A 25941-nucleotide genomic window follows, 5' to 3' on the forward strand; every position below is an offset into this window, starting at 1 on the left:
CAATAGGCTTCTTTCCAAGCAGCCTCTTACTTTCCACTCTTTTTCTCTCTGATTCATTTAAAATGTAGTGTAGTCAAGTTATTCCCCGGTTTCAAACATTTTAATGAATTCTCAGTGCTTTCAGATTCATTCTTTTATTTTTTCATCAGCACTAAATATTTATTGAGTACTAACAACGTGCTCAAGCATCACAAGGTCATTTGTAATAGGGCCCTTTTAAATCGAGACTCCTTAAAAATACTCTCTCTTCTAGTAAATTTGGTTACTCCCAGTTGTCTTAATACCTCATGGTCTTTCCCATCTCACCTCATACCTTTCCAATCACTGTACACCTTGCTTCAGTGCCCTTCCTTCTTCTTGTTAGTACAACTCGCTACTTATCCTTGAAGACCCAGATTGAATATATCCTTGTCTATGAAGATTTCCTGAAGCCTTCCCCATTCCCAAGAGGAATGTTTATCACTCTTACCCTGCATTCCCATAGCATTTTATGCATTTTTTATTACAATGTTTGCCCCATTGTATTTTAGTTATTGGTATAGCCTCTGCATCAATAGGAAACGGAGGTTTTCAAATACAGGGATTGTGTTGAAGTCAAGGTTGATAAGAAGTAGATTGCAGTAACCATTTATTAAATGAATAACTTCCAGCTGAAAAGTTTTATGATTCTAATTTGGAGAGTTCTTAGCCTCCACTGTGACAGGAGTTTCTTTTTTCTGATATGTGTGAACATTGGTTGACATATGATTCTTTTGTTGCCATGTATAACAATCATGTTATTATCAAATTCTTGAAAATACACCAAAATCCAACTATTATAGCCATCATCAGCATCTGTGTCACAGGAATTTGCTATACATCAGGATATATGAAAAATATAACTGAAAACTTTGAGTGAAGTATAATGGATTAACTCATATAAAATCAAAATCTCAGTGCTCTTTTGAGCCATCTATGTTATAATACAATTAAAGTGAATGAATGCACATTTTTTATAATATTTAAGGATCTCTAAAATACTTTACTTTCCATTTGATTAAATAAGTAAATGTGAATAGGAGCCTCCAATCCCTTTCCAGTACTTCTAAATTTCTGACCTTTGTTTTACTTAATGTTTATTGATAATTTATTGTCATTTGCATCACAATTCATTGCAGTAAATTTTGAAGATATGTGAACTGTATACATTTATGTTTACAATCCATAAGTGAAAACACAGCTTTAATTTTAATGATTATGTGAAAACTTTGTGCCATAGTGAGTCATTATTACTCAGAAAATGTTTCTGCTAGGTCTTTTGGGACAGAAAAAAAAAAGGTAAAGAATCACTGTTAGTGAAGTGACATTAGTAGCCGTCAGAGTGGTTTAACTCGCTAATCTTATTAACTGTAGGTTGGTGCCTTACCTCCATTCCAACCCCTTCTAGTGTGCCATTCTTTACCACAAAGACTGAAAAGCTAAAAACTACATTTTCCAGACTTCTTTGCAGCTAGAGGGGGCATGCATTCAATGTTGGCAAGGCAGAGGAGAGACAGAATTCATTCTTTCCCAGCCTTTGGTTTTTCTATAGACGATCACGGTCTGTAGGCATCTGATTTTTCTGTGGCAATGTTATAAGAAGTCCCAGTGTCTGATCACTAGTTTCATGGGTGTTGATAGTCAAGGCATGGAACATTGGTTTTGTGATAATGATCGGTGTGAAGTACAGTGTGGTTCTGAAGCCAGAAGCAGTAAGGAGGCTTCTTGCTCAGGAGTCTTCTTATCTGTGGTGGCTTCCTTGACATGGCAATTTTGTAATCATGGTGGCTTTCTGATTATGCCATGTCAATATGGTTCTGCAGACTCTAGCATTAGGACCAACTTCCCAGTTTTCAGTTTGCTTCATGCAGCTGGCTCTTGGTGGGTCAGTTCTGCAGTGTATCTTTGGGAATCATTCCTGAAAGCCCCAAATACATTATTTCTCCATCCCTCCCAACAATTCTGTAAGCAGATAAATGCCTAAATTAGCTATCATGAATTTATGTAACTTACCCAGATCAATACAGTTTTCCAGTGTCTATAGGAAGAGGTGAAAAGTTATCCTAACATTGGAGGTGCTCCATAATCTAGTTCCATTTTGCAAACATAAGCACTTTTTCAATATCGCACAAATTTTCTCTGTGTCAACAGCACATCATTTCTGCCTCACATCTTTGCTTGCAGTTTGTCTTCCTATTTCTTTCATCTTGTAAATCTCTTTCTGTTAGGTATTGCCAGCAAGCTACAGTTTTGGCATTTTATTGTTTACAAATTTCTATAGGCACTTGAATTTACAAATATCTTATATATCATTTCCTATGCATACTTAGCTTAAAATAATTTCTTATTTTTTTCTAATTATAAGTGGCAAACTTATATATGTCTCAGACAAAATAGAGAAACAATGAAAATCACATGTTATTTCACCATCCACACCATTAGCACTGTTTGGATGGGTACCAATCACTTTTTGGGCACTTTTTCTCTATTTGTATATATGTATGTAATCAAGTAAATACCGTAATGATACTTGATAAACTGCATTTTTCAAATAGTGTATCCAGAGCACATTTCTATGTCAATAAGTATGAAGGTACATTATTTAAATTTTTGCCTAGTACTATCAAAGTAATTTAAGTCTTTGCAAGGTTAAAATTATAATGCAGAACTATATTAAACTTTTGAAAATGTAAGTATGTGTTAAATTACAAAAGCTCCTTTTTATGAGATAAGAATTACATTGACTAGAAGTAAACTAGAGGCTACAGAATGGAAACCTAAAGAATAGAGATTTGTTGTCCCCCCGTGTTCCTGTTAAGAGAAACAATGTATATAAAATAAAGTATAATTGCAACTAAGAATCAAATGGTTGGTGCCAAGGTAACTTAGGAAACTTAAAGCTGGTCAGTTTATTCAGCACTTTAAAATTACCAACTCATTGCAGACCTTTAAGACCCTGTGCATAACATTGTTTTTTTTTTGGTTTGTTTGTTTTTGTTTTTTTGTGAACGTTGCTGCCACCTATCTGCATATTGCAAGCATATTTTATTAACTTGGCAATTACAGTCCAGTAGAACTTTGACTCCGAGAATAATTTTGTCAGAAAGGGCTACTAAAGTGATTGTACTTAACAGATGGAGTAAGAACATGAAGAGTAAGGACATTCTCTTACATCAACAATAGCATTGTAATATCTAAGAAAATTTACAATTCCCTGTCATGCGATAATCAATATTTTAGTTTCCCACTGTTGCTTAAAGCTCTGTATAGCTTCTTTGATCTGAACCAGACTCTGATCAAAACTCACACATTGCATTTGGTTGCTACGTTTTTCTCTCTCTCTCTGTCTCTCTCTCTCATGTTTTAATTTTTCAAGTCAAGTTAATTGAGGTATAATTTACAGCAAAAGTTACCATTTTTTGAGGAGCACAGTCCTAAGAGTTCTGACAAATACATATAGTCATGTAACCACCACCATAATCAAGACATAAGTTATTTCCACCACTGCAAAAAGTTCCCTCCTGGCTCTTTGCAGTCAGCGTCTTCTTCCGCTATGACATCATCGTCTGGTAACCAGTGATCTCATTTCTGTTCATACAGTTTTATATAGTCATGTACATGGACTCATACAGCAGATGGCCTTTGATGTCTGGCTTCTTTCACTTAGCATGATTTTTTTGTTTTTTAAATATTTATTTATTTATTTATTTGGCTGCGCCGGGTCTCAGTTGTGGCATGCGTGCTCTTGGTTGTGGCATGCAGGATCTAGTTTCCTGACCAGGGATCAAACCCGGGCCCCCTGCATTGGGAGCGCAGTCTTTTTTTTTTTTTTAAATTTTTTAAATTTTATTTTTTTATACAGCAGGTTCTTATTAGTTATCTATTTTATACATATTACTGTATATATGTCAATCCCAATCTCCTAATTCATCCCCCCCCCACCCCCCCCCCCCCCGCCACTTTCCCCGCTTAGTGTCCATACATTTGTTCTCCACATCTGTGTCTCTATTTCTGCCCTGCAAACCGGTTCATCTGTACCATTTTTCTAGGTTCCACATATATGCGTTAATATATGATATTTGTTTTTCTCTTTCTGACTTACTTCACTCTGTATGACAGTCTCAGGATCCATCCACGTCTCTACAAATGACCCAATTTCATTCCTTTTTATGGCTGAGTAATATTCCATTGTATATATGTACCACATCTTCTTTATCATTGGGAGCTCACAGTCTTAACCACTGGACCACCAAGGAAGCCCTCAGTATGTTCTGAGATTCATCTGTGTTGTTGCACGCCTCAGTAGTTTGTTTTTACTGCTGAGGAGTATTCCACAGTATGGATGCATCGCAATTTATTTATTCATTCACCAGTTGATGGGCACGTTGCCAGTTTGGGTCCATTATGAATAAAGAAAATTTTAAGTTGTAATTGCAACTATGTTATAATTTCTAGAACTAATTGATTTTTGGAGTGTCATTTTTAAGGTCTATTCTTTAAGATAATTTTAACAATTACAAATTTGAAATTATCTGCAACATAAAATCATAAGTAACTAAAAGTTTCTACTTCTCCTTCAAGCTAAATTTCTGTATACCTTTTTCTCCATATACACATCTAATACACATAGTTCCATGGATACATAAACACACACACACACACACCCCTTACATAGGTAAGTAGTTGTGATGGAAAACTTCAAGATTTTAGTCAGCTGTCATAGCAATTCATAGGGATTGATCTTAATGTTTTTTTTTGGAGGGTAGGGGCCTGTAATGACAAATCTGGATTTTATAAACATTACTCCATCAGCTAGCAACCCTATTTTATGATGCTAAAATTATGGAGGGGCTATTAAATACTAGGACAGATGCAGAGGGAACTGAAAAGTTTGGGAACTGTGGAGTCTGCATAACTTTTTGTTTTCATAAGGGTGCAGCTCCAATTTCTCTCTAGAACAGACCAGTTCATTACCTACACCCCCCTGCATTTTATACCGGTATGTCATTTCATTTCAAGTTTCTCAAAATACCTCTGAGAGTTACTGTTTCCAGTGGAAGCTGGGGGATACAATTTTACACGTGGAACTTTACATCTATGATCATGCTTGCTAAAATTTCTCACTGAGAGTATAGTGATTAAGTGCTCAGTTCTGGAGTCAGAATGCTGGGGTTCATCCCCAGCTCTGCTGTTTAACGGTAGTGTGATCTTGGGCAAGTTACTTGAAGACTGTCCCAGTTCTGTTGTCTGTAAAATGTGGATCTTAGTCGTCTTTTCTCATAGGAATGTTCTCAGAATGAAATAGGTTACTTCATGGAGAGCATTTATGACAGAACTTGCCATACAGTATGCACTCAATAAATGATAGTGTATATTATTAACTATTCCAAATGTGAGACCAAATTAAATAATGTAGTCTGGTTGGCAAAACTTCTCCTAGACCAAGTCTAAAAATATCCATAATATTGATAACACCAATAGCATTATTTATTGAATTCTCACTATGTTCTAGGCATTTCAACTAGATCTTAAAAGGAATTAATCCATATCTCAACAACTTTAACATTGTTCCCATTTTACAGACAAGAGAGTTGAGAAACTTATAGTTTAATTAACTTGCCCATTATGGCAGAATTAGTGGAGGAGAGTGGAACTCGGGCTTGTCTGATTTCAGAGTTAATTCTCGATTCCTCTTTCCAAAAAAAAAAAAAAAAAAGGAAAAAGAAAAACAGGTCTTAGCAGGTGATAACATTTGTTAAAGCATTACAAGTTTTAAAAAATTTATTTGCTCAACTCTTGGTTAATGAATTTATTCAACAAGTGATGCATTTTTTTTACCTAGTTATTGACTATATTCCCTACACTGTACATTTCATACCTGTGACATTTACTTTGCAACTGGAAGTTTGTACCTCTTAATCTTCGTCACCTATTTCTCTCCTCCTCCCACACCCCTCCCCTCTGGCAACCACCTCTTTGTTCTCTGTATCTATAACTTTTTATGTCTTAAGTTTGCTCATTTGTTTTGTTTCTTAGATTCCACATATAAGTGAAATCATACAGCATTCTTCTCTTGTCTGACTTATTTCATATAGCATAATACCCTCTAGGTCCATCCCTGTTGTTGGAAAAGGTAAAATTTCATTCTTTTTTATGGTCCAGTAGTATTCCATTATTTATATATGTATATAAATATATATAAATAAATAAATATATATATATGCCATCTTCTTCATTCATTCATCTGTCGATGGGCACTTAGGCAGCTTCCATATCTTGGCTATTGTAAACAATGCTGCTATGAATATTGAGATGCATAAATCTTTTTGAATTAGTGTTTTTCTTTTCCTTGGATTAAATACCCAGGAGTGGAATTGCTGGATCATATGATAGTTCTATTTTTAATTTTTTGAGGAATATCCATTCTGTTTTCCATAGTGGCTGTACCAATTTACAGTCCCACCAACTGTGCGCCAGAGTTCCCTTTTCTCCACATCTTTGCCAACACATGATTTTTGTTGTCTTTTTGATAATAGCCATTCTGACATGTGCTTGCAGTTTGTCTGCAAGTGATATCCTGAAGTGATATCTCCTTATGGTTTTGATTTGCACTTCCCTGATGATTAGTGATGTTGAGCATCTTTTAATGTGCCTATTAGCCATCTGTATGGCTTCTTTGGAAAAATGTGTATTCAGTTCCTCTGCTCATTTTTTAATTGGGTTGTTTCTTTGATGTTGAGTTGTATGAGTTCTTTGTACATTTTGGATATTTACTTCTTATTGCATATATCACTTGTAAATATCTTCTCCCAATCAGTAGGTGGCCTTTTCATTTAGTTTATAATTTCCTTCGCTGTGCAAAAGTTTTTAGCTTGATGTGGTCCCATTTATTTATTTTTGCTTTTGTCTCCTTTGCCTGAGGAGAAAGTAATCCATTTTCTGATGAAAACTCCCTTGCGAATTTTTATTAAATCATAAAAATAGGTCATAGTTTCTTAGAATCATAAAATGGTCAGGTCTAGTCTTCAGAGCATCTAACTTAACTTTCCTATTATGTAATTCAGGAAACTGCCAGAACGGTGCCAGAGCTTGTCCTACATGACCTAGCTGGTCCACTGAGCAGGTTTCCAGACTCCTGATTTACGGCTCCTTTCAGGATGTCATACTTAAATGATATATACTTACACAGATCATTTTGTTGGCAATGCCTCACAAAAATATTACCCACATTACCCACATATTGGGAAAAAAGAATACATCGTCCATCACCATTTTTACTATACCATTATTGCTTTCAGAGATGGTGCATAAACGGGCTGGGGTGTGGGTGACGAGCCTACACAGTAAAACATTACTCTTCAAACGTCTTCTGCAATTTCTGCCTCTTATCCTTCCAAGTGTTACTTTTTACTTTATAAGAGAACCGTCAGGAAGTTTTACACCTTCTCTGCGTGGGAAGGAGAGAGAGAGAGAGAGGGAAAGAATGAAGCTGTGGGAGGGAGGGAGGGAGAGAGAGAGAGAGAGGGAGAGGGAGGGAGGGAGGGAAGGAGAGGGAGGGAGGGAGGGAGAGAGAGACTATGAAGCTGTGGGAGTAAGGGACTAGCGGACGCGTGAGATGGTGGCAGGGCTACCACGTGATGGGGCGGGGCTCTTGGGAGGAGGAAGGCCGGACTGTGGGAGAGTACCAGTGAGGGGGCGGGCCCCTAACGGCTTTCTTCCTGTGGAGTCGAAGGGCCCATTTTGCGCATGTGCAGCCCTTTTTAAATTGCGTAGGTGGATGCGCGGCAGTGGGCGCGCTCCTGGGTGCGCTCGCTGGGTCGCGGCTCCTTAGTTCCCGCCATCTCCCGCCGTCTTTCGCTTAAGGTGCTACTGGGTTTCCGCCTGGCTGCTCTTCGGGTGACTCCGTCCTCGCTGGGCTGCCTGGAGCTGCGGTCCGTGTGGACTTCCGCCCCCAACCCCTGCGCGGGCTGAGCCGGGCCGGAACATGGCCGCGTGGGGGCTGGTAAGTGCAGGCCGCGGACCCCGCGAGGCGGGGAGAGTGAAGCGTTGGGCCGGTGTTGTGGCTTCTGGGGGGTTTCAGTGGGGAAGCCGCGCGAGTTTTTTGAGCTCGGGAGTGATCGGGTGCCGATAGCTAGAGTTAATTTACTTGTCGTGTTTCCTCAAGTCTTTTTGTAATCCCGGGCGTGACGGCGTCTTTCTCTTCAGAGAATCTTGTGATTTCTACTTTTTAGCCTAACTCGTCTTTCTCTTCAGAGAATCTTGTGATTTCTACTTTTTAGCCTAACTCCAGTTCCTAGTCCTCCAAATAATTTTCTGTCCTTAGAGGTATTGAAACGCCTTGAAAGTGTGCCTTTGCTTCAGAGTTGCTAGTGTAGAGAGACGTCTGTTATTGACAGTTTTCTGAGAGGCAGCTACTAGTTAAAAAAAAGTGCAAGCTGTGAATGGCTGAAGTGGGCGGGAACTCATTTTTTTGTTGGCCTATTTCTGGACTTCCTTGGTATTCACTGTTGTAGATTTAAGACTTCGCTTATGGTTACTATACCTTATACAACCCATAGCAGCCCCTATCCTAAACTTGTGTTTTCTACTTTATCTCCCCTTTTAAGATCTTCAGCATGGATGAATAAGATCTTCCCAGTTATAATAAAGTTATATATGTATGCTTGTGTGCATAAAAAGATGTATTGTGGAGAAAAACTGTTACCTGCCATTTCAGTAAACAACGAATGTTACCCACCTTCAAGCCACCAGCAACTGCAGCTGCCTGCAGGGTGTGCCTAAGGGGAATTCAGAATGGAGAAAAACAGGACACTGGCCCTAGATAGTTAAGAGACTTATATAAGGAATAACTTCAATGAGCCGAGACTCTTGCATCTTCCCATTTATAGAGCAGCACTAAAAATCATTAACTTGAGGTGTCTGATTTTGATGTTTGACTACCTTTTTTTTCCCAGCCCAAACTCCTATATATCCTGGTCCCCCCCTTACCTCTTTGGAGCAGTTCCTCAGAGCTCGCTGAGACCCTGTCTCCTGGGCTGTAGTCCTAAGTAAGGTCCCCGAATAAAACTTAACTTGCAAATTTTAAGTTGTCCATTTTTTTTCAGTTGACAGTTATATATAATGTAAACAATGCAGGTGCTCATAGTAAAAAGGACTCCTATACCACCCTTTCATACTGTTGACTAAAGAAAAATGCATGATTGCTGGGTCATATGGTAAGAGTATGTTTACTTTTGTAAGAAACCACCAAGCTGTCCTCCAAAGTGGCTGTACTGTTTTGCCTTCTAACATGAGAGTTCCCGTTGTTCCACATTTGGAGTTGTCATTGTTCCAGAGTTTGGTCACACAGCCAGATGGGTAGTGGTATCTGGTTTTAATTTGCATTACTGCTTGACATACAATGTGGAGCATCTTTTCTTATGCTTATTTGTCATCTGTATATTTTCTTAAGTGAGGTGTCTGTTAAGGTCTTTGAACCATTTATTTTTTAATTGGGTTTTCTTTTTGTTGAGTTTTAAGTGTTCTTTTGTATTTTGGATAACAGTCCTTATCAGATGTGCCTTTTGCAACTATTTTCTCCTGGTCTGTGGCTTGTCTTCTCATTCTTTATCTTTCTCTCTCTTTTTTAAAACCATGATCTGTGTTTTATTTGTATCAGTGTTGGTATGTGTTTAAAATATATGATTAATAATAATAATATTAATGATATTATTAATAAACAACTTATTTTCTCACTGTGATCTCTACCTTTCTGTTATGAATTTCTCCTATCTTTAAGATGATGCCCTTCAGAATATGGGAAGCTTAGACTGGTTGAAGCTTGTCTTAGTTCTCACATTGACTGCTTTTCCTGCTTTTCATGCCTCCAGTCAACCTTCTGTAATCATTGCCCTTGTGTCTCCTTATTTCAAAGTTCTCTTTCCTTCTCCCGGGCTATTGCACTTGGCTTTTCAGACTGAGCAGGAGAGAGATAGACAAAACTGAAGCTGGAAGAGCAGCTGCTGGTCCACTCTGCTGTGTTCTCATTCTTTTGACCACAGTTCACTTTTATTTTATTTTATTTTACAACAAAAGGTCTCACCAGAGCACTAGTGCAGACACACTGACACAAAGAGAAAAATCATTTTCCCGATAAAACACATCCAGCTGTTCAGATAGTAGTGATTCTTCAGAGTGATATGGTAAGGTGCAAGTGTCCTTGACACAGCATAAATATGTGTGCCACCTCATGTGCAGGGCTCCTTATAGACCCAGCTTGGTTCTTCTCCGGTGTCTTCTCTTGGAGTTGTACCTGATTTTATTACCAGTTTTCATTCAGATCCACCGGGGAATGGGTTGATTCTGCTTTTGTTCCTTGGCCAGGAATCACTTGATCTTTAAAGTCTGGTGAGAAGACATGGCTAGGAGCAAATTCCCACAGTTCACTTTTAAAATACCTATCATAACCTTAGAATTGTTTTGAGCCTTTTAGTTCTAACATCTGACTTTGCGTCATAACTCATTTAAAAGACAAGGGGAGAAGGGAGTTGAAAGATTATCCTCAGTCATTCCTGTACTTAAGTGGTTTCTAACTGGGTGTGATTTTGCCCTGTAGGAGACGTTTGGTGTTGTCTGGAAAAAGTTCTGGTTGTCCTGAGAAAGCATGGGTGAGGGGGTGCTAAGGGCATCTAGGTGGAGGCCAGGGATGCTGCAAGCATCCTCCCAATGCACAGGACAGGCCCTCACAACAAAGAGAGTCACTCAGCCCAAAATGTCATTAGTGCTAGGGTTGAGAAACCCTGCTGTATTGTATATTATTTTCTTTGAGAAGAAGAATCTCACAGTGAATGGAAGAAACTAAAATTGAAATTGAGTGAAAAATGAGTTGAAATGGCAAGTTTTTGAATGTGTATTTATTTTGAAAATCAAAAAATTTTGTGTTCTAACTTTTTAGAATTAAGAGACCTCTTTTGTCTTATTCACCACTTGTTTTCTAGTGTGCCTAAATAGCATTTGGCCTTGTAGTAGGTGCTCAATTTCATGTTTGCTGAAGGAAAGAACTGTCTTAGCCTTAAAATTTTTCTATTTAAAAGAGGAACAGAGTACTTTACAGGTGTTATTTAATGTTCAAAAACATTTAGTGTGCAAATATGATGACTATCATTTTATTGTATTAAATTAGGAGAAGAGTGACCTTAAATGAGGTCTTAGAAGGGAGTTAACTAACATTCTCAGGGGTTTACCTAAGTGTTTCAGAATGCTGAGTACTGATGAGAGACCTAAGTGCTTGAGTTAATTTTCCATCAAATGACTTGTGATAAAATGCAGACTTGTTAGGTGTCTTTGTTCCTTAGTTTGCTATCTATAAAATAGATTTAATCTTTTGCTCCTTAGGTACCTCCTGAAGATAACAGGCTATGTGAAACACTCTCACCTTCTTTAAAGAAAGACACTTTTATCTCATAAATTTTTGGTCTTATTTATTTGGCACGTCAAAAAGATAACAAAAAATGGTGTTTGTGTGGTATACAATGCACTAGGCAAGGCTCTGGGAAGAATATAAGCTAGCTTAAGACAAAGTTTCTGCTCTCAAGTTTCTTAAAATCTAATAGAGGTCTTCATCTTTCTGAATAATTCAATCCAAAAGTGAAGCAAGGTAGCAGCAGTCCACGTGGGTGGGAAACTACAGTGGTCCAGAGTTGTGTGTAGGAGCCTTAGTAGAGTCAAGAGCGAGGCTCAGCTCAGGATGTCAGAGCATGAGTGGGGTAAAGAGAGTGTTCACATGGGGTGGGGTCATTTATATCCCATTGGGCCAAGGCAGAGTGCAGCTTACTAAACATTTTGTATTGATAGTAATTTATTTATTTTAAAAAGCATACTGTTCTTCCTATTACCACCAAATTTTCAACTAGAAAATTTAACTTTATAGGTTTTACAATTAAAAGATAGGACCCAAAGTATCTCAAATATGCTCTCCACCTCCAATTTCAGCATGTTTGTGTGTTTTATTTTTCCTGTTGCTTCCATTTATTGGGGCTGCTTCTTTGTTGGGGTTACCTCTTTTCTCTTTCTGGAAACATTCTAACATCTTTTTATCCTCAGTTTTTCTGATATTTCATTCTTAACTTCCTAGGTATTTATCTTATGCTGGCCATTCACTCCTCATCCAGGACAATATCCTCTGAGCTTACTTTAGGCTGCTGCTTTTCTTCTGTTTCATCAATTATCATGTTTCATTTGTTTTCCATCTTCCAGAAATCTGTTATATTTGTTTGTCCACAGATGGCCCTTTTTTCCATTCTCTTTTTTCATTGTCGTTTTATGCCAGTTTAGTCCTTTACTATTACTTCAGAGGGATCTCCTTGCAGGAAAAGGAGATAAATAGATATTGTTGGTCAACCAACTTGAATTATTGGAAGCCCAGATAGTGTGATTTTGATGACGGAAGAGGTATGGGGGGAGGTGGAGGAGGAGGAAGAAGAGGAGGAAGAGGAGGAAGAAGATGGAATAAATCCAGAGTAAGGAATAGTATAAACAAACACTTGGAAATAATGGATATGAGACAAGTTCTTTTTCACTTGATCCAGAAGATATTCCTCTTTGTAATATTATAATAGGCAGTCAGCAAATACTTGCTGAATGAATAAATAAAGAACTTAAACTTTCACCAAATTGATGATTTACTTTTCTTTCAGGATCATCTCAAAAATGACTATAGAAGAAGATTTTGCCGACCTTCCAGGTGATTTATGTACTTAAACTTTTTTTTTTTTTTAAATTTATTTATTTATTTATTTTTGGCTGTGTTGGGTCTTCGTTTCTGTGCGAGGGCTTTCTCTAGTTGCGGCAAGCGGGGGCCACTCTTCATCGCGGTGCGCGGGCCTCTCACTATCGCGGCCTCTCTTGTTGCGGAGCCCAAGCTCCAGACGCGCAGGCTCAGTAGTTGTGGCTCATGGGCCCAGTTGCTCCATGGCATGTGGGATCTTCCCAGACCAGGGCTCGAACCCGTGTCCCCTGCATTAGCAGGCGGATTCTCAACCACTGCGCCACCAGGGAAGCCCCTGTACTTAAACTTTTAAGATGATTTTTATTTGCGTCTTTGGAAAGTGGAATTTTTAAATGAAGAAAGGAAGAACTATTACCTCTGACTAAAATAATGATTTATATACCCACTGGTTAAGTATAGTCATCTTAGTTATTTTATATTAACAGAGAAATATTAATGCAGACAGTTCAATGACTTAATGGAAGTGAGAAAAGAAATTCGCCTGATAAATGATGGACCAGGAAGAGGCAGTTTCAATTCTGACTAAATGACAGCTATGGGGAAAGCACTCTAGAGTGGATTGAATGGAAATAATAGAAAGATGCAGTTTATTCCATGGGGCTAAAAGAAAAGGTGGGTGTGGTTCTAAAAGGGCAATAGAAGGATCTTCGTGGTGATGGAACTGTTCAGTATTTTGACTATGGTGGTCATATCTGAACCTTCAAATGTAATAAAGTGTATAGAACTAACTGTATACACAAACATAAACACGCAAATGAGTACATGTAGAACTGGAGGAATCTGAATAAGATTAGTGGATTCTGTCAACATCAGTATCCTGGTTGTGATAGTATACTATATGGCTTTGTGAAATGTTACCATTGCAGGAAACTGGATAAAGTGAACAAGGGGTCTCTTCTATATTATTTCTTACAACTGTATGTGAATCTACAATTATCTCAATACAAATATTAATTAAAAAATTTTTACTGATTCATTAGCTCCTTAAGATTAAAGGTATTGAATCAGAAGTGCATTTGAGATCTTGTAGGGAAGACTGTGTTACTTGGAGCTGATAGGACTTGTGACCATAGAGTCTTTATTAAAGAAGCATTTCAGGATTGATTGAATATCTTCAAAAAAGTTTATGTTCTTGTTTAGATAGAGCAGTAGTCTAAAACAGCTTTAGACATGGCTATTCAGGCAGGGTATATAATTGTTAATGTAGACAATGACATACTACTTCACATACTTTTCTGGGAACTCTTGGACTGTCAAATACTTGTTTTGTTCTCAGATAGTAAAGGTGATATTTTTCATTAAGTAAAACTTAAGATTTTATAATAAAGAGATGGAATTTTCAAGGTAGATGTTAATAAGTAGCAAATATCTTTTGGAGATGATATGTTAACATTTTCCCTTCTTTCCTTCTTATTAGGGCACCTGACATTAATACGGAGCAAGGCCAGAATATACTGGAAATCTTACTAGACTGTTTTGAAGAAAAAAGTAAGGTTTCATTTATAGATGGACTTTGAGGGTTGGGATGGATGAAAATGTAAATTTGTCCATTAATACCAAATTCAGCAAATTTGTTCTAGCATTTCAATATATAAAATATTTTCCCAGGAATTTTGAGTACAAGTGCAGTCCTTCATGTACCTTCTGGTATACTGAAGATAATACTGGCAAAAATGAGAATAATTTGTTATTCCCTTTAGTTCACACTAGATTCCTATAGTCTGGAATTCCATAAATAATTATCATACACAAGAGAAAGTATTTCATTAATGGAAATAAATGTGCAGAATTCTTGGGATCACTGGAGAGCTTGAGATAATGTTTGGTGATTTGCACCCCTTTCTAAAGAAAAGATGTATAATGGCAAAAACTTTTCCTAGTGCTGGTTGGCGTCAGAAGGTATTGGAATAAAAGAATAGGCCAACCAAAGAAAAACACAGATAGTGGAAAAGTATCTTTTCTTTACAAGTTCTGAAAGAAAAACTGGCACATATTTCTTCAGGAATCTTGTTTGTCTTTTTCAGTCCTGATGCCTTCTAGGAACATTTGAATATTGAATTGATGTCTGTACTACAGTTAAACTAATTGCGCTTAAAAGAGTCAAAAGACTTCTTCACATATCATGTGGGGCTTCTTTTAATTGTAACCAAAAAATTTTATACATGTTTTGTTTTAACTTTTTTTAGGTCTTGCCAATGATTTTAGCACAAATTCCACAAAATCAGTGCTTTATTCAACACCTAAAATAAAAGACATTTGTGTTCAGTCTCCAAGTGAAGAGGTAAGTCAAAAAGGAGAAATGGTACAAATTTAATAATTTAGTGAGTGAACAATACACAATATATAGTTAGATACATTTTAGTTGTTTGTAAGTCTTATTCTTAAAAAGGAACCCTATATTCCCATTGAGTTTATATAAAATTTAGAGGTACTTGGTGAAAATTTTGGTCTGACATTTCCTGTGTTTGAAATTGGAGGTCTGAGAATTAGAATTATCAAATTTTAACACAATTATTTTTCACTCTTACTTAAATGATGCCTAAATTAGGTTTTTAGGAAAGTGGGCAACTACTGAAGTTCCTAATCCAGGTTGGCAAGTTTGGTTATTTTCTGAAAACTGAAGGCAATTTGCTAAACAGGGGAATCAATCTTTTATTGATTATGTATCTTAAGAGGATAGGTTGATCTAACTCTACAAAATAGCAGACTTTGGAATAGAGTTTTTGAAGCTAATGATTAAAGACAAATTATTCAAAAGCACAATACTAATTGGAGAGAAGAATTGTATGTAGACATACCTTGTTTTATTGTGCTTTGCTTTATTGCCCTTCACAGATAGTGCATTTTTTACAAATTGAAGGTTTGTGGCAACCCTGTGTCAAGCAATTCTGTCAGCGCCATTATTCCGACAGCATTTGCTCACTTCATGTTTCTATGTCATATTTTGGTAATTCTTACAATATTTCAGACATTTTCATTATAATTATATTTGTTATGATGATCTGTGATCAGAGATCTTTGATGTTACCATTGCAAAAAAATTATGACTTCCAGAAGGCTCAGATGATGGTTAACATTAAATATTTTTAAATTAAGGTATGTACTTTTTTTTAGACATAATGCTATTGTACACTTAATATACTACAGTATAGTGTAAACATAACTTTTATATGCACTGGGAAATCAAAAAATTCATGTGACTTGCTTTATTGCAGTACTCGCTTTATTGGGGTGGTCTGGAACTGACCCTGCAATATCTCTGAGGAATACCTGTAGTTATAGAAATAACATTCACTAGAAACTTGTATAAACAAATAAACACATACAGCCTTTTTGTTCCAAGAAATGAAGACATCCATTTCTGTCAGAATTGAGAGACCTTCTTTAATGTGATAAATTATATTGATTTTTGAAAGTTAAATCAACTAAGTTTCCTGGGATAATCCTGACTTGGTCAAAAAGTATTAACCTGTTTTGATTTGGTTTGCCAATATTTAAGATGTTTGCATCTATGTTCATGAACAATATTGTCTTTTTTTTTTCTTTTCTCAAAATGTTCTTGTTGAGCTTTGGTATCAAGGTTATGGTAGAGGTTCCACTTTTAGGAAGGATGTAACAGATTGCATTAGGTCAACACTCCTGCTGAAGAGCTGGTTAAAAACAAAATAATAAAATGCAAACAAATCATGTTTTTAGAGACATGTGGAGCTGTGGAAGCAACAAGGACTAGATGAACTAAAATTTCAAAGAGAGTGGAATCCTTAGAATATGAGTTGATGACTGTTGGTCATTTTCTTCCCTGAGAGTATCTGTTAATTTTGGGCAAAAGCTGAGGATTTTAGGTTGGTCCAGACAGTGTGAGTCCACTGAGGGAAAGCAGAGATTTTGTCACTTGTGCAGGGATGGCATGACAAATTGGAATTCTGGAGGCGCCTCAAATGGATAGCCACTTTTCCTTAAAGAACATTTGTAAGTTCTGAGGTAGTGAAGAACTTTAGGCCAGAATGGTGGAGTGAAACATGTAGTCTTGCTATGCTAAGAAGGTAAAGTCCTACTGCAGGAAAGTGGCCCACCACAAATAGGCATTTGACACATTTTGAACAATTTGAGGCCAGAGGCTAAAAAGTTGAGCAAAAATCTCTAAAGGGCTGAATTGAATATCTCACAACCTTTAAGGGCTAAATAGGCTCACTAGGCTCTCAGTAACCCAGGAGAGGGCATTCTGAAGAACAGGGCAGGTTACGAGTGGACTGAGTCTTACTAAAATGTCATATCAGACCCAGCTCAGTCCTTGAGAGTGAGGATCTAATCATTTCAATCCAATCTGTTTAAAAGGAGAAAAGGAGAACCTTCTCTATAGAGAGATATTACTGGGAGCTTCTACTTTTTTTTTTTTATATCAAGCCTTTTGTTTTGAGATAATTGTAGATTTATAGCAGCTGTAACAAATAGAGTTCAGGACTGTGTATGATTTACCTAGTTTCCTCTAAAGGTAACATCTCACAAAACTATAGTACAACATTACAACCAGGATACTGACATTGATACAGACAGGATACAGAAAAATTCCACCACTATAGGATCCCTCTTATCCTTTTATAACAAGTTACTTCTCTCTCACCCTTACTCCCTCAACTCCTAAAACCCCTAACTGTTCTTCATTTTTACAGTTTTGTCATTTCAAGAATGTTGTTTAAATGGAGTCATATAGTATATAACTTTTTGGAATTGTCTTTTTCACTCAGGATAATTCTCTGGTGATTCATCCAGGTTTTTGTGTGTATCAATAATTTGTTTCTTTTTATTGCTGAGTGGTATTTCATGGTATGGATATACCACAGTTTGCTTAGCCATTTGCTTATCTCTTAGTTTTCTCTTGATTTAGTTGTCTTGGTTTTTAAATTTGTTGATATTCTGTGCACCTCTGACTAATTTATCACCAATTTCTGTGACAGAGTTATCAATGTTTCCTCAGTGTATGTAGACACATCAAGTAATTTATCATTTTCAGTTTTTTTCTGGAACTATCCTTCCTAGATCTCTCTTCTCTATTTTTTGTTTCTGTCCACCTTTAGGCCTGTCACGTAAGTGTTGCCAATGTGATTTCCCTTTATCATCCAGGGAAGTCCCTTCTCTTTTGTCCTTTTCTGTAGCTCATATTTCTTGCGCTCTTTTTTTTTTTTTTTTGGTGGGGCTCATCCTTTAGTAGCTTCCTGAGAATTTAAGACCTTAAATGTTTGAAAATACCATGACTTTACCCTCATGATGGGTAATTATGTGTATAGAATTCTAGGCTGGAAATGATTCTCTTTCAGACTTCTAAAGACATGCTCTATTTTTTTTAAAGCTTCTTGTGTTGTTGAGAATATTGCTCTGATTCCTTGATCCTTTGTGAGCCACTATTTTTTCATGTTTGCAGGCTTTTAGAATCTTGTCATCTGTCTTTATTGATTTGAAATTTCATGATATTCCTCGATGTTAGGTTCTTCTAATTCTTTTAATTAAGATTTCTTCTTAGAGTTTCTGTTTCATACAAGTACCTTTTTTGCTTACTTTGCTCATTACTTTTTACACTAGAGCTTTTTGTCAAATGTCCAGTGGTCCAGTGATCCTTATCGGTCTCACTTTTAAGGATGAAAAACTAAAATGGTGATTGGAAGCTGTATTTGCAGAGTTAGAGTTGTACATTGGTAGATTTCACCATGGTATGATTTGTCTGGGCCACATCATTGTGGATGTCCAGTTGTTAATATCTGCAGGTTTTTTTCTCTTGACTTGATAAGTTTTTCTGACAAAGAAATCTTCTTTCCTGCTTAGGGGTCTGATTCTAACTGTGAGTGTTCTCAGCCAGGTGGGCAAGGGGAAAGGTGCAATTTGAATACTTGCACTTAATATTTCTGTTTTCAATGTGTTACTCTTACCTTCAGTTATGTTTCCTGACTTTGAGCTCACAGTCTCTCTGATTCAAAACTCAAGGGAGTAAACATCTAATCTTCTCTTTGGGTAGGAAGAGGAGGGACTCAGTGACTGACTGCTTCCTATACTTACATTTAAAAAAATTTTTATTACAGAAATTTTTTTTATTGGAGTATAATTTTTAAAATTTTTATTTAATTTTATTATTTTTATTTTTGGCTGCGTTGGGTCTTCATTGCTGCGTGCGGGCTTTCTCTAGTTGTGGCGAGCTGGGGTTACTCTTCATTGCAGTGTGCAGGCTTCTCATTGCGGTGGCTTTTCTTGTTGCAGAGCATGGGCTCTAGGCACGTGGGCTTCAGTAGTTGTGGCTCGCGGGCTCTAGAGCTCAGGCTCAGTAGTTGTGGTGCATGGGCTTAGTTGCTCTGCGGCATGTGGGATTTTCCCGGACCAGGGCTTAAACCCATGTCCCCTGCATTGGCAGGCGGATTCTTAACCACTGCGCCACCAGGCAAGTTCCTATTGGAGTATAATTGCTTTACAATGTTGTGTTAGTTTCTGCTGTACAACAAAGTGAATCAGCTATATGTATACATATATCCCCTGCCTCTTGGACCTCCCTCGCATCCCCCACCATCCCGCCCTTCTAGGTCATCACAGAGCACCAAGCTGTCCTCCCTGTGCTATACTGCAGGTTCCCACTAGCTGTCTATTTTACACGTGGTAGTGTATTTATATCAAACCTAATCTCCCAATTCATCCCACCCTCCCCTTCCGCCTCTATGTTACACGTCCATCCTCTACATCTTCGTCTCTATTCCTGCCCTGGAAATAGGTTCATCTGTACTATTTTTTCTAGATTCCACATATATGCATTAATATATGAAATTTGTTTTTCTCTTTCTGACTTACTTCACTCTGTATGACAGACTCTAGTTCCATCCACATTTCCACAAATGACCCAATTTCATTCCTTTTTATGGCTAAGTAATATTCCATTGTATGTATATATATGTACCACATCTTCTTTATCCATTCATCTGTCAGTGGACATTTAGGTTGTTTCCATGACCTGGCTATTGTAAATAGTGCTGCAGTGAACATTGGGGTACATGTGTCTTTTTGAATTATGGGTTCTCAGGGTATATGCCCGGTAGTGGGATTGCTGGGTTATATGGTAGTTCTATTTTTAGTTTTTTAAGGAACCTCCATACTGTTCTCCACAGTGGCTGTATCAATTTACATTCCCACCAACAGTGCAGGAGGGTTCCCTTTTCTCCTCACCCTTTCCAGCATTTATTGTTTGTAGATTTTTTGATGATGGCCATTCTGACTGGTGTGAGATGATACCTCATTATAGTTTTGATGTGCATTTCTCTAATGATTAGTGATGTTGAGCATCTTTTCATATGTTTGTTGGCTATCTGTATATCTTCTTCTGAGAAATGTCTATTTAGGTCTTCTGCTCATTTTTTGATTGGGTTGGGTTTTTTTTGATATTGAGCTGCCTGAGCTATTTGTATATTTTGGAGATTAATCCTTTGTCTGTTGTTTCATTGCAAATATTTTCTCCCATTTTGAAGGTTGTCTTTTCATCTTGTTTATGGTTTCCTTTGCTGTGTAAAAGCTTTTAAGTTTAATTAGGTACCATTTGTTTATTTTTGTTTTTATTTTCATTACTCTAGGAGGTGGGTCAAAAAGGACCTTGCTGTGATTTATGTCATAGAGTGTTCTTCCTATGTTTTCCTCTAAGAGTTTTATAGTGTCTGGCCTTACGTTTAGGTCTGTAATCCATTTTGAGTTTATTTTTGTGTATGGTGTTAGGGAGTGTTCTAATTTCATTCTTTTATATGTAGCTGTCCAGTTTTCCCAACACCACTTATTGAAGAGGCTGTCTTTTCTCCATTGTATATTCTTGCCTCCTTTGTCATAAATTAGTTGACCATAAGTGCGTGGGTTTATCTCTGAGTTTTCTATCGTGTACCATTGATCTGTATTTCTGTTTTTGTGCCAGTACCATACTGTCTTGATGACTCTAGCTATGTAGTACAGTCTGAAGTCAGGGAGCCTGATTCCTCCATCTCCATCTTTCTTTCTCAAGATTGCTCTGGCTATTTGGGGTCTTTTGTGCTTCCATACAAATTAAAAATTTTTTTGTTCTAGTTCTGTGAAAAATGTCATTGGTAATTTGATAGGGATTGCATTGAATCTGTAGATTGCTTTGTGTAGTACAGTCATTTTCACAGTATTGATGCTTCCCATCCAAGAACATGGTATATATCTCCATCTGTTTGTGTCATCTTTGATTTCTTTCATCAGTGTTTTACAGTTTTCTGCGTACAGGTCTTTTGCCTCCTTAGGTAGGTTTATTCCTAGGTATTTTATTCTTTTTGTTGCAATGCTGAATGGGATTGTTTCCTTAATTTCTCTTTCTGATCTTTCGTTGTTAGTGTATAGGAATGCAAGAGATTTCTGTGCCTTACTTTTGTATCCTGCAACTTTACCAAATTCATTGATTAGCTCTAGTAGTTTTCTGGTGGCATCTTTAGGATTCTCTATGTATAGTATCATGTCATCTGCAAACAGTGACAGTTTTACTTCTTCTTTTCCAATTTGGATTCCTCTTATTTATTTTTCTTCTCTGATTTCTGTGGCTAGGACTTCCAAAACTATGTTGAATAATAGTGGTGAGAGTAGACATCCTTGTCTCGTTCCTGATCTTAGAGGAAATGCTTTCAGTTTTTCACCATTGAGAATGATGTTTGCTGTGGGTTTGTCATATATGGCCTTTATTATGTTGAGGTAGGTTCCCTCTATGTCCACTTTCTGGAGGGTTTTTATCATAAATGGGTATTGAATTTTGTCAAAAGCTTTTTCTGCATCTATTGAGATGACCATATGGTTTTTATTCTTCAGTTTGTTAATGTGGTGTATCACCTTGATTGATTTGCATATATTGAAGAATCCTTGCATCCCTGGGATAAATCCCACTTGGTCATGGTGTATGATCCTTTTAATGTGTTGTTAGATTCTGTTTGCTAGTATTTTGTTGAGGATTTTTGCATCTATGTTCAGCAGTGATATTGGTCTGTAATTTTCTTTTTTTGTGATATCTTTGTCTGGTTTTGGTATCAGGGTGATGGTGGCCTCACAGAATGAGTTTGGGAGTGTTCATCTCTGTGCAATTTTTTGGAAGAGTTTGAGAATGATAGGTGTTAACTCTTCTGTAAACGCTGGGTAGAATTCACCTGTGAAGCCATCTTGTCCTGGACTTTTGTTTGTTGGAAGATTTTTAATTACAGTTTTGATTTCATTACTTGTGATTGGTCTGTTTATATTTTCTATTTCTTCTTGGTTCAGTCTTGGAAGTTTGCACCTGTCCAAGCATTTGTCCATTTCTTCTGGGTTTTCCATTTTATTGGCATATAGTTGCTTGTAGTAGTGTCTTATGATTCTTTGTATTTCTGTGGTGTCAGTTGTAATTGCTCCTTTTTCATTTCTCATTTTTTTTTTACAAATTTATTTATTTAATTTATTTATTTTTGTCTGCATTGGGTCTTCATTGCTGCACGTGGGCTTTCTCTAGTTTTGGTGAGCGGGGGCTACTCTTCATTGCGCTGCACATGCTTTTCATTGCGATGGCTTCTTTTGTTGCGAAGCACAGGCCCTAGAATGAGTGGCTTCAGTAGTTGTGATTCACGGGCTCAGTAGTTGTGACTCACGAGCTCTGGAGTGCAGGCTCAGTAGTTGTGGCGCACGGGCTTAGTTGCTCCGCAGCATGTGGGATATTCCTGGACCAGGGCTTGTACCTGTGTCCCCTGCGTTGGCAGGCGTGATTCTTAACCACTGTGCCACCAGGGAAGTCCCTCATTTCTAATTTTATTGATTTGAGTTCTCTCCCTTTTTTTCTTGATGATCCTGGCTAAAGGTTTATCAATTTTGTTTATCTTCTTAAGGAACCAACTTTTAGTTTTATTGATCTTTGCTATTGTTTTCTTCATTTCTATTTCATTTATTTCTGGTCTGATCTTTATGACTTCTTTCCTTCTACTAATTTTGGGTTTTCTTTGTTCTTCTTTCTCTTGTTGCTTTAGGTGTAAGATTAGATCATTTATTTGAGAGTTTTTTTGTTTCTTGAGATGACATTGAATTGGTATAAACTTCCCTCTTGGAACTGCTTTTGCTGCGTCCCATAGGTTTGGGGCCATTGTGTTTTCATTGTCATTTGTTTCTATGTATTTTTTATTTTCTCTTTCATTTCTTCAGTGATCTGTTGGTTATTTAGCAGCACACTGTTTATCTTCCATATGTTTTTTGTTTTTTTTTTTTTACAGTTTTTTTCCTGTAATTGATTTCTAATCTCATAGCATTGTGGTCGGAAAAGATGCTTGATACGATTTCAATTTTCTTAAATAATCTGAGGCTTGATTTGTGACCCAAGATGTGATCTATCCTGGAGAATGTTCCATGTGCACTTGAGAAGAAAGTGTATTCTGCTGCTTTTGGGTGGAATGTCCTATAAATATCAGTTAAATCTGTCTGTTCTGTTGTGTCATTTAAAGCTGGTATTTCATTACTTATTTTCTGTCTGGACGATCTGTCCTCTGGTGTGAGTGGGGTGTTTTAAGTCCCCCACTATTATTGTGTTACTGTTGTTTTCCCCTTTTATGGCTGTTAGCATTTGCCTTATGTTTTTTTTTTTTTTTTAATTGAGGCTGCACAGTAGGGGGTGAGGTCTCCCCCTTGTGGCCTCCTGACTGTATTTTTTCTTTTTTTTTAAATTAATTAATTAATTAATTAATTAATTTATTTTTGGCTGTGTTGGGTCTTCGTTTCTGTGCGAGGGCTTTCTCTAGTTGCGGCAAGTGGGGGCCACTCTTCATCGCGGTGCGCGGGCCTCTCACTATTGCGGCCTCTCTTGTTGCGGAGCACAGGCTCCAGATGCGCAGTCTCAGTAGTTGTGGATCACGGGCCCAGTTGCTCCGCGGCATGTGGGTTCTTCCCAGACCAGGGCTCGAACCCGTGTCCCCTGCATTAGCAGGCAGATTCCCAACCACTGCACCAGCAGGGAAGCCCTCCTCCTGACTGTATTTTAAATAAGGTTTCTGTTTTTTTTTTAAATTTATTTATTTATTTGTTTATTTATGGCTGTGTTGGGTCTTCGTTTCTGTGCGAGGGCTTCCTCCAGTTGCGGCAAGCGGGGGCCACTCCTCATCGCAGTGCGCAGGCCTCTCACTGTCGCGGCCTCTCTTGTTGCGGAGCACAGGCTCCAGACGCGCAGGCTCAGTAGTTGTGGATCATGGGCCCAGTTGCTCCGCGGCACGTGGGATCCTCCCAGACCAGGTCCCAAACCTGTGTCCCCTGCATTGGCAGGCAGACTCTCAACCACTGCACCACCAGGGAAGCCCTGCCTTATGTTTTGAGGTGCTCCTATGTTGGGTACATAAATATTTATAATTGTTATATCTTTTTCTTGGATTGATCTCTTGATCGTTATGTAGTTTCCTTCCTTATCTCTTGTAACAGTCTTCATTTTTTTTTTTTAATTATTATTTACTTATTTATTTATTTTTTTGGCTGTGTTGGGTCTTCGTTTCTGTGCGAGGGCTTTCTCTAGTTGCAGCAAGTGGGGGCCACTCTTCTTCGCGGTGCGGGGACCGCTCTTCATCGCGGTGCGCGGGCCTCTCACTATCGCGGCCTCTCCTGTTGCGGAGCACAGGCTCCAGACACGCAGGCTCAGTAGTTGTGGCTCATGGGCCCAGTTGCTCCGCGGCATGTGGGATCTTCCCAGACCAGGGCTCGAACCCGTGTCCCCTGCATTAGCAGGCAGATTCTCAACCACTGCGCCACCAGGGAAGCCCCAACAGTCTTCATTTTAAAGTCTGTTTTGTCTTATATGAGTATTGCTACTTCAGCTTTCTTTTGACTTCCATCTTCATGGAATGTCTTTTTTCATCCCCTCACTTTCAGTCTGTGTGTGTCCCTAGGTCTGAAGTGGGTCTCTTGTAGACAGCATATATATGGGTCTTGTTTTTGTATCCATTCAGCCAGTCTGTGTATTTTGGTTGGAGCATTTAATCCATTTACATTCAAGGTAATTATTGATACCTATGTTCCTATTACCATTTTCTTAATTGTCCTGGTTTGTTTTTGTGAGTCTTTTTCTTTTCCTCCTAGAGAAGTTCGTTTCACATTTGTCATAAAGCTGGTTTGGTGGTGCTGAATTCTCTTAACTTTTGCTTATCTATAAAGCTTTTGATTTGTCCATCAAATTTGAATGAGATCATTGCTGGGTAGAGTAATCTTGGTTGTAGGTTTTTCCCTTTTATCACTTGAAATATATCCTGCCACTCCCTTCTGGCCTGCAGAGTTTCTGCTGAAAAATAAGCTGATAACTGTATGGGGATTCCTTTGTATGTTATTTGTTGCTTTACCCTTGCTGCTTTTAGTATTTTTTCTTTAAATTTAATTTTTGTTAGTTTGATTAATATGTGTCTTGGTGTGTTTCTCCTAGGGTTTATCCTGTATAGGACTCTCTGTGCTTCCTGGTCTTGGGTGGCTATTTCCTTTCCCATGTTAGGGAAGTTTTTAACTATAATCTCTTCAAATATTTTTTCCGACCCTTTCTCTTTGTTTTCTTCTTCTGGGACCCCTATAATTCAGATGTTGGTGCAGTTAATGTTGTCCCAGAGGTCTCTGAGCCTCTTCTCAATTCTCTTCTTTCTTTTTTCTTTATTCTGCTGTTCGGCAGTTATTTCCACCATTCTATCTTTCAGCTCATTTATTTGTTCTTCTGCCTCAGCTATTCCGCTATTGATTCCTTCTAGAGTATTTTTCATTCTAGTTATTGTGTTGTTCATCACTGTTTGTTTTTTAGTTCTTCTAGGTCTTTGTTATATATTTCTTGTATTTTCTTGATCCATGCCTCCATCCTATTTCTGAGATTTTGGAACATCTTTACCATCATTTCTCTGAATTCTTTTTCAGGTTGGTTGCCTATTTCTTCTTCATTTATTTGGTCTTGTAGGTTTTTACCTTGCTTCTTCATCTGTAACATATTTTTTTGTTGTCTCATCTTTTTATTTTTTTGGTGGGTGGGGCTGTGTTCCTGTCTTACTGGTTGTTTGGCCTGAGGCGTCCAGCACTGGAGCTTGCAAGCAGTTGGGTGGAGCTGGGTCTTGGTGCCAAGATGAGGACTTCTGGGAAACCTCACTCTGATTAATAATCCCTGGGGTATGAGGTTC

The 25941-nt window shown here is 37.8% G+C and overlaps 1 protein-coding gene and 1 pseudogene across 4 annotated transcripts in view; one reads left to right on the forward strand and one right to left on the reverse strand.

The window, feature by feature from the left end:
- The first annotated feature begins 7736 nt into the window (after positions 1 to 7736).
- CENPC (centromere protein C) overlaps positions 7737 to 25941 on the forward strand; it is a 92905-nt gene continuing 74700 nt past the window's right edge. For 3 of the 4 annotated variants that reach the window (XM_036852711.1, XM_036852710.1, XM_036852712.1), the window contains exons 1-4: positions 7780 to 8020; positions 12693 to 12739; positions 14202 to 14272; positions 14971 to 15065. In XM_036852711.1, the coding sequence (XP_036708606.1) occupies positions 8003 to 8020; positions 12693 to 12739; positions 14202 to 14272; positions 14971 to 15065 (231 nt within the window). In that variant the 5' untranslated portion in view covers positions 7780 to 8002. Of the gene's footprint in view, positions 8021 to 12692; positions 12740 to 14201; positions 14273 to 14970; positions 15066 to 25941 lie in introns of all 4 variants that reach the window. The other variant, XM_036852709.1, reaches the window with a different exon arrangement.
- On the reverse strand, positions 10261 to 10416 carry LOC118895521 (annotated as a pseudogene).

The sequence above is a fragment of the Balaenoptera musculus genome, chromosome 5 (genome assembly GCF_009873245.2).
Source record: "Balaenoptera musculus isolate JJ_BM4_2016_0621 chromosome 5, mBalMus1.pri.v3, whole genome shotgun sequence".
Classification (NCBI taxonomy): domain Eukaryota; kingdom Metazoa; phylum Chordata; class Mammalia; order Artiodactyla; family Balaenopteridae; genus Balaenoptera; species Balaenoptera musculus.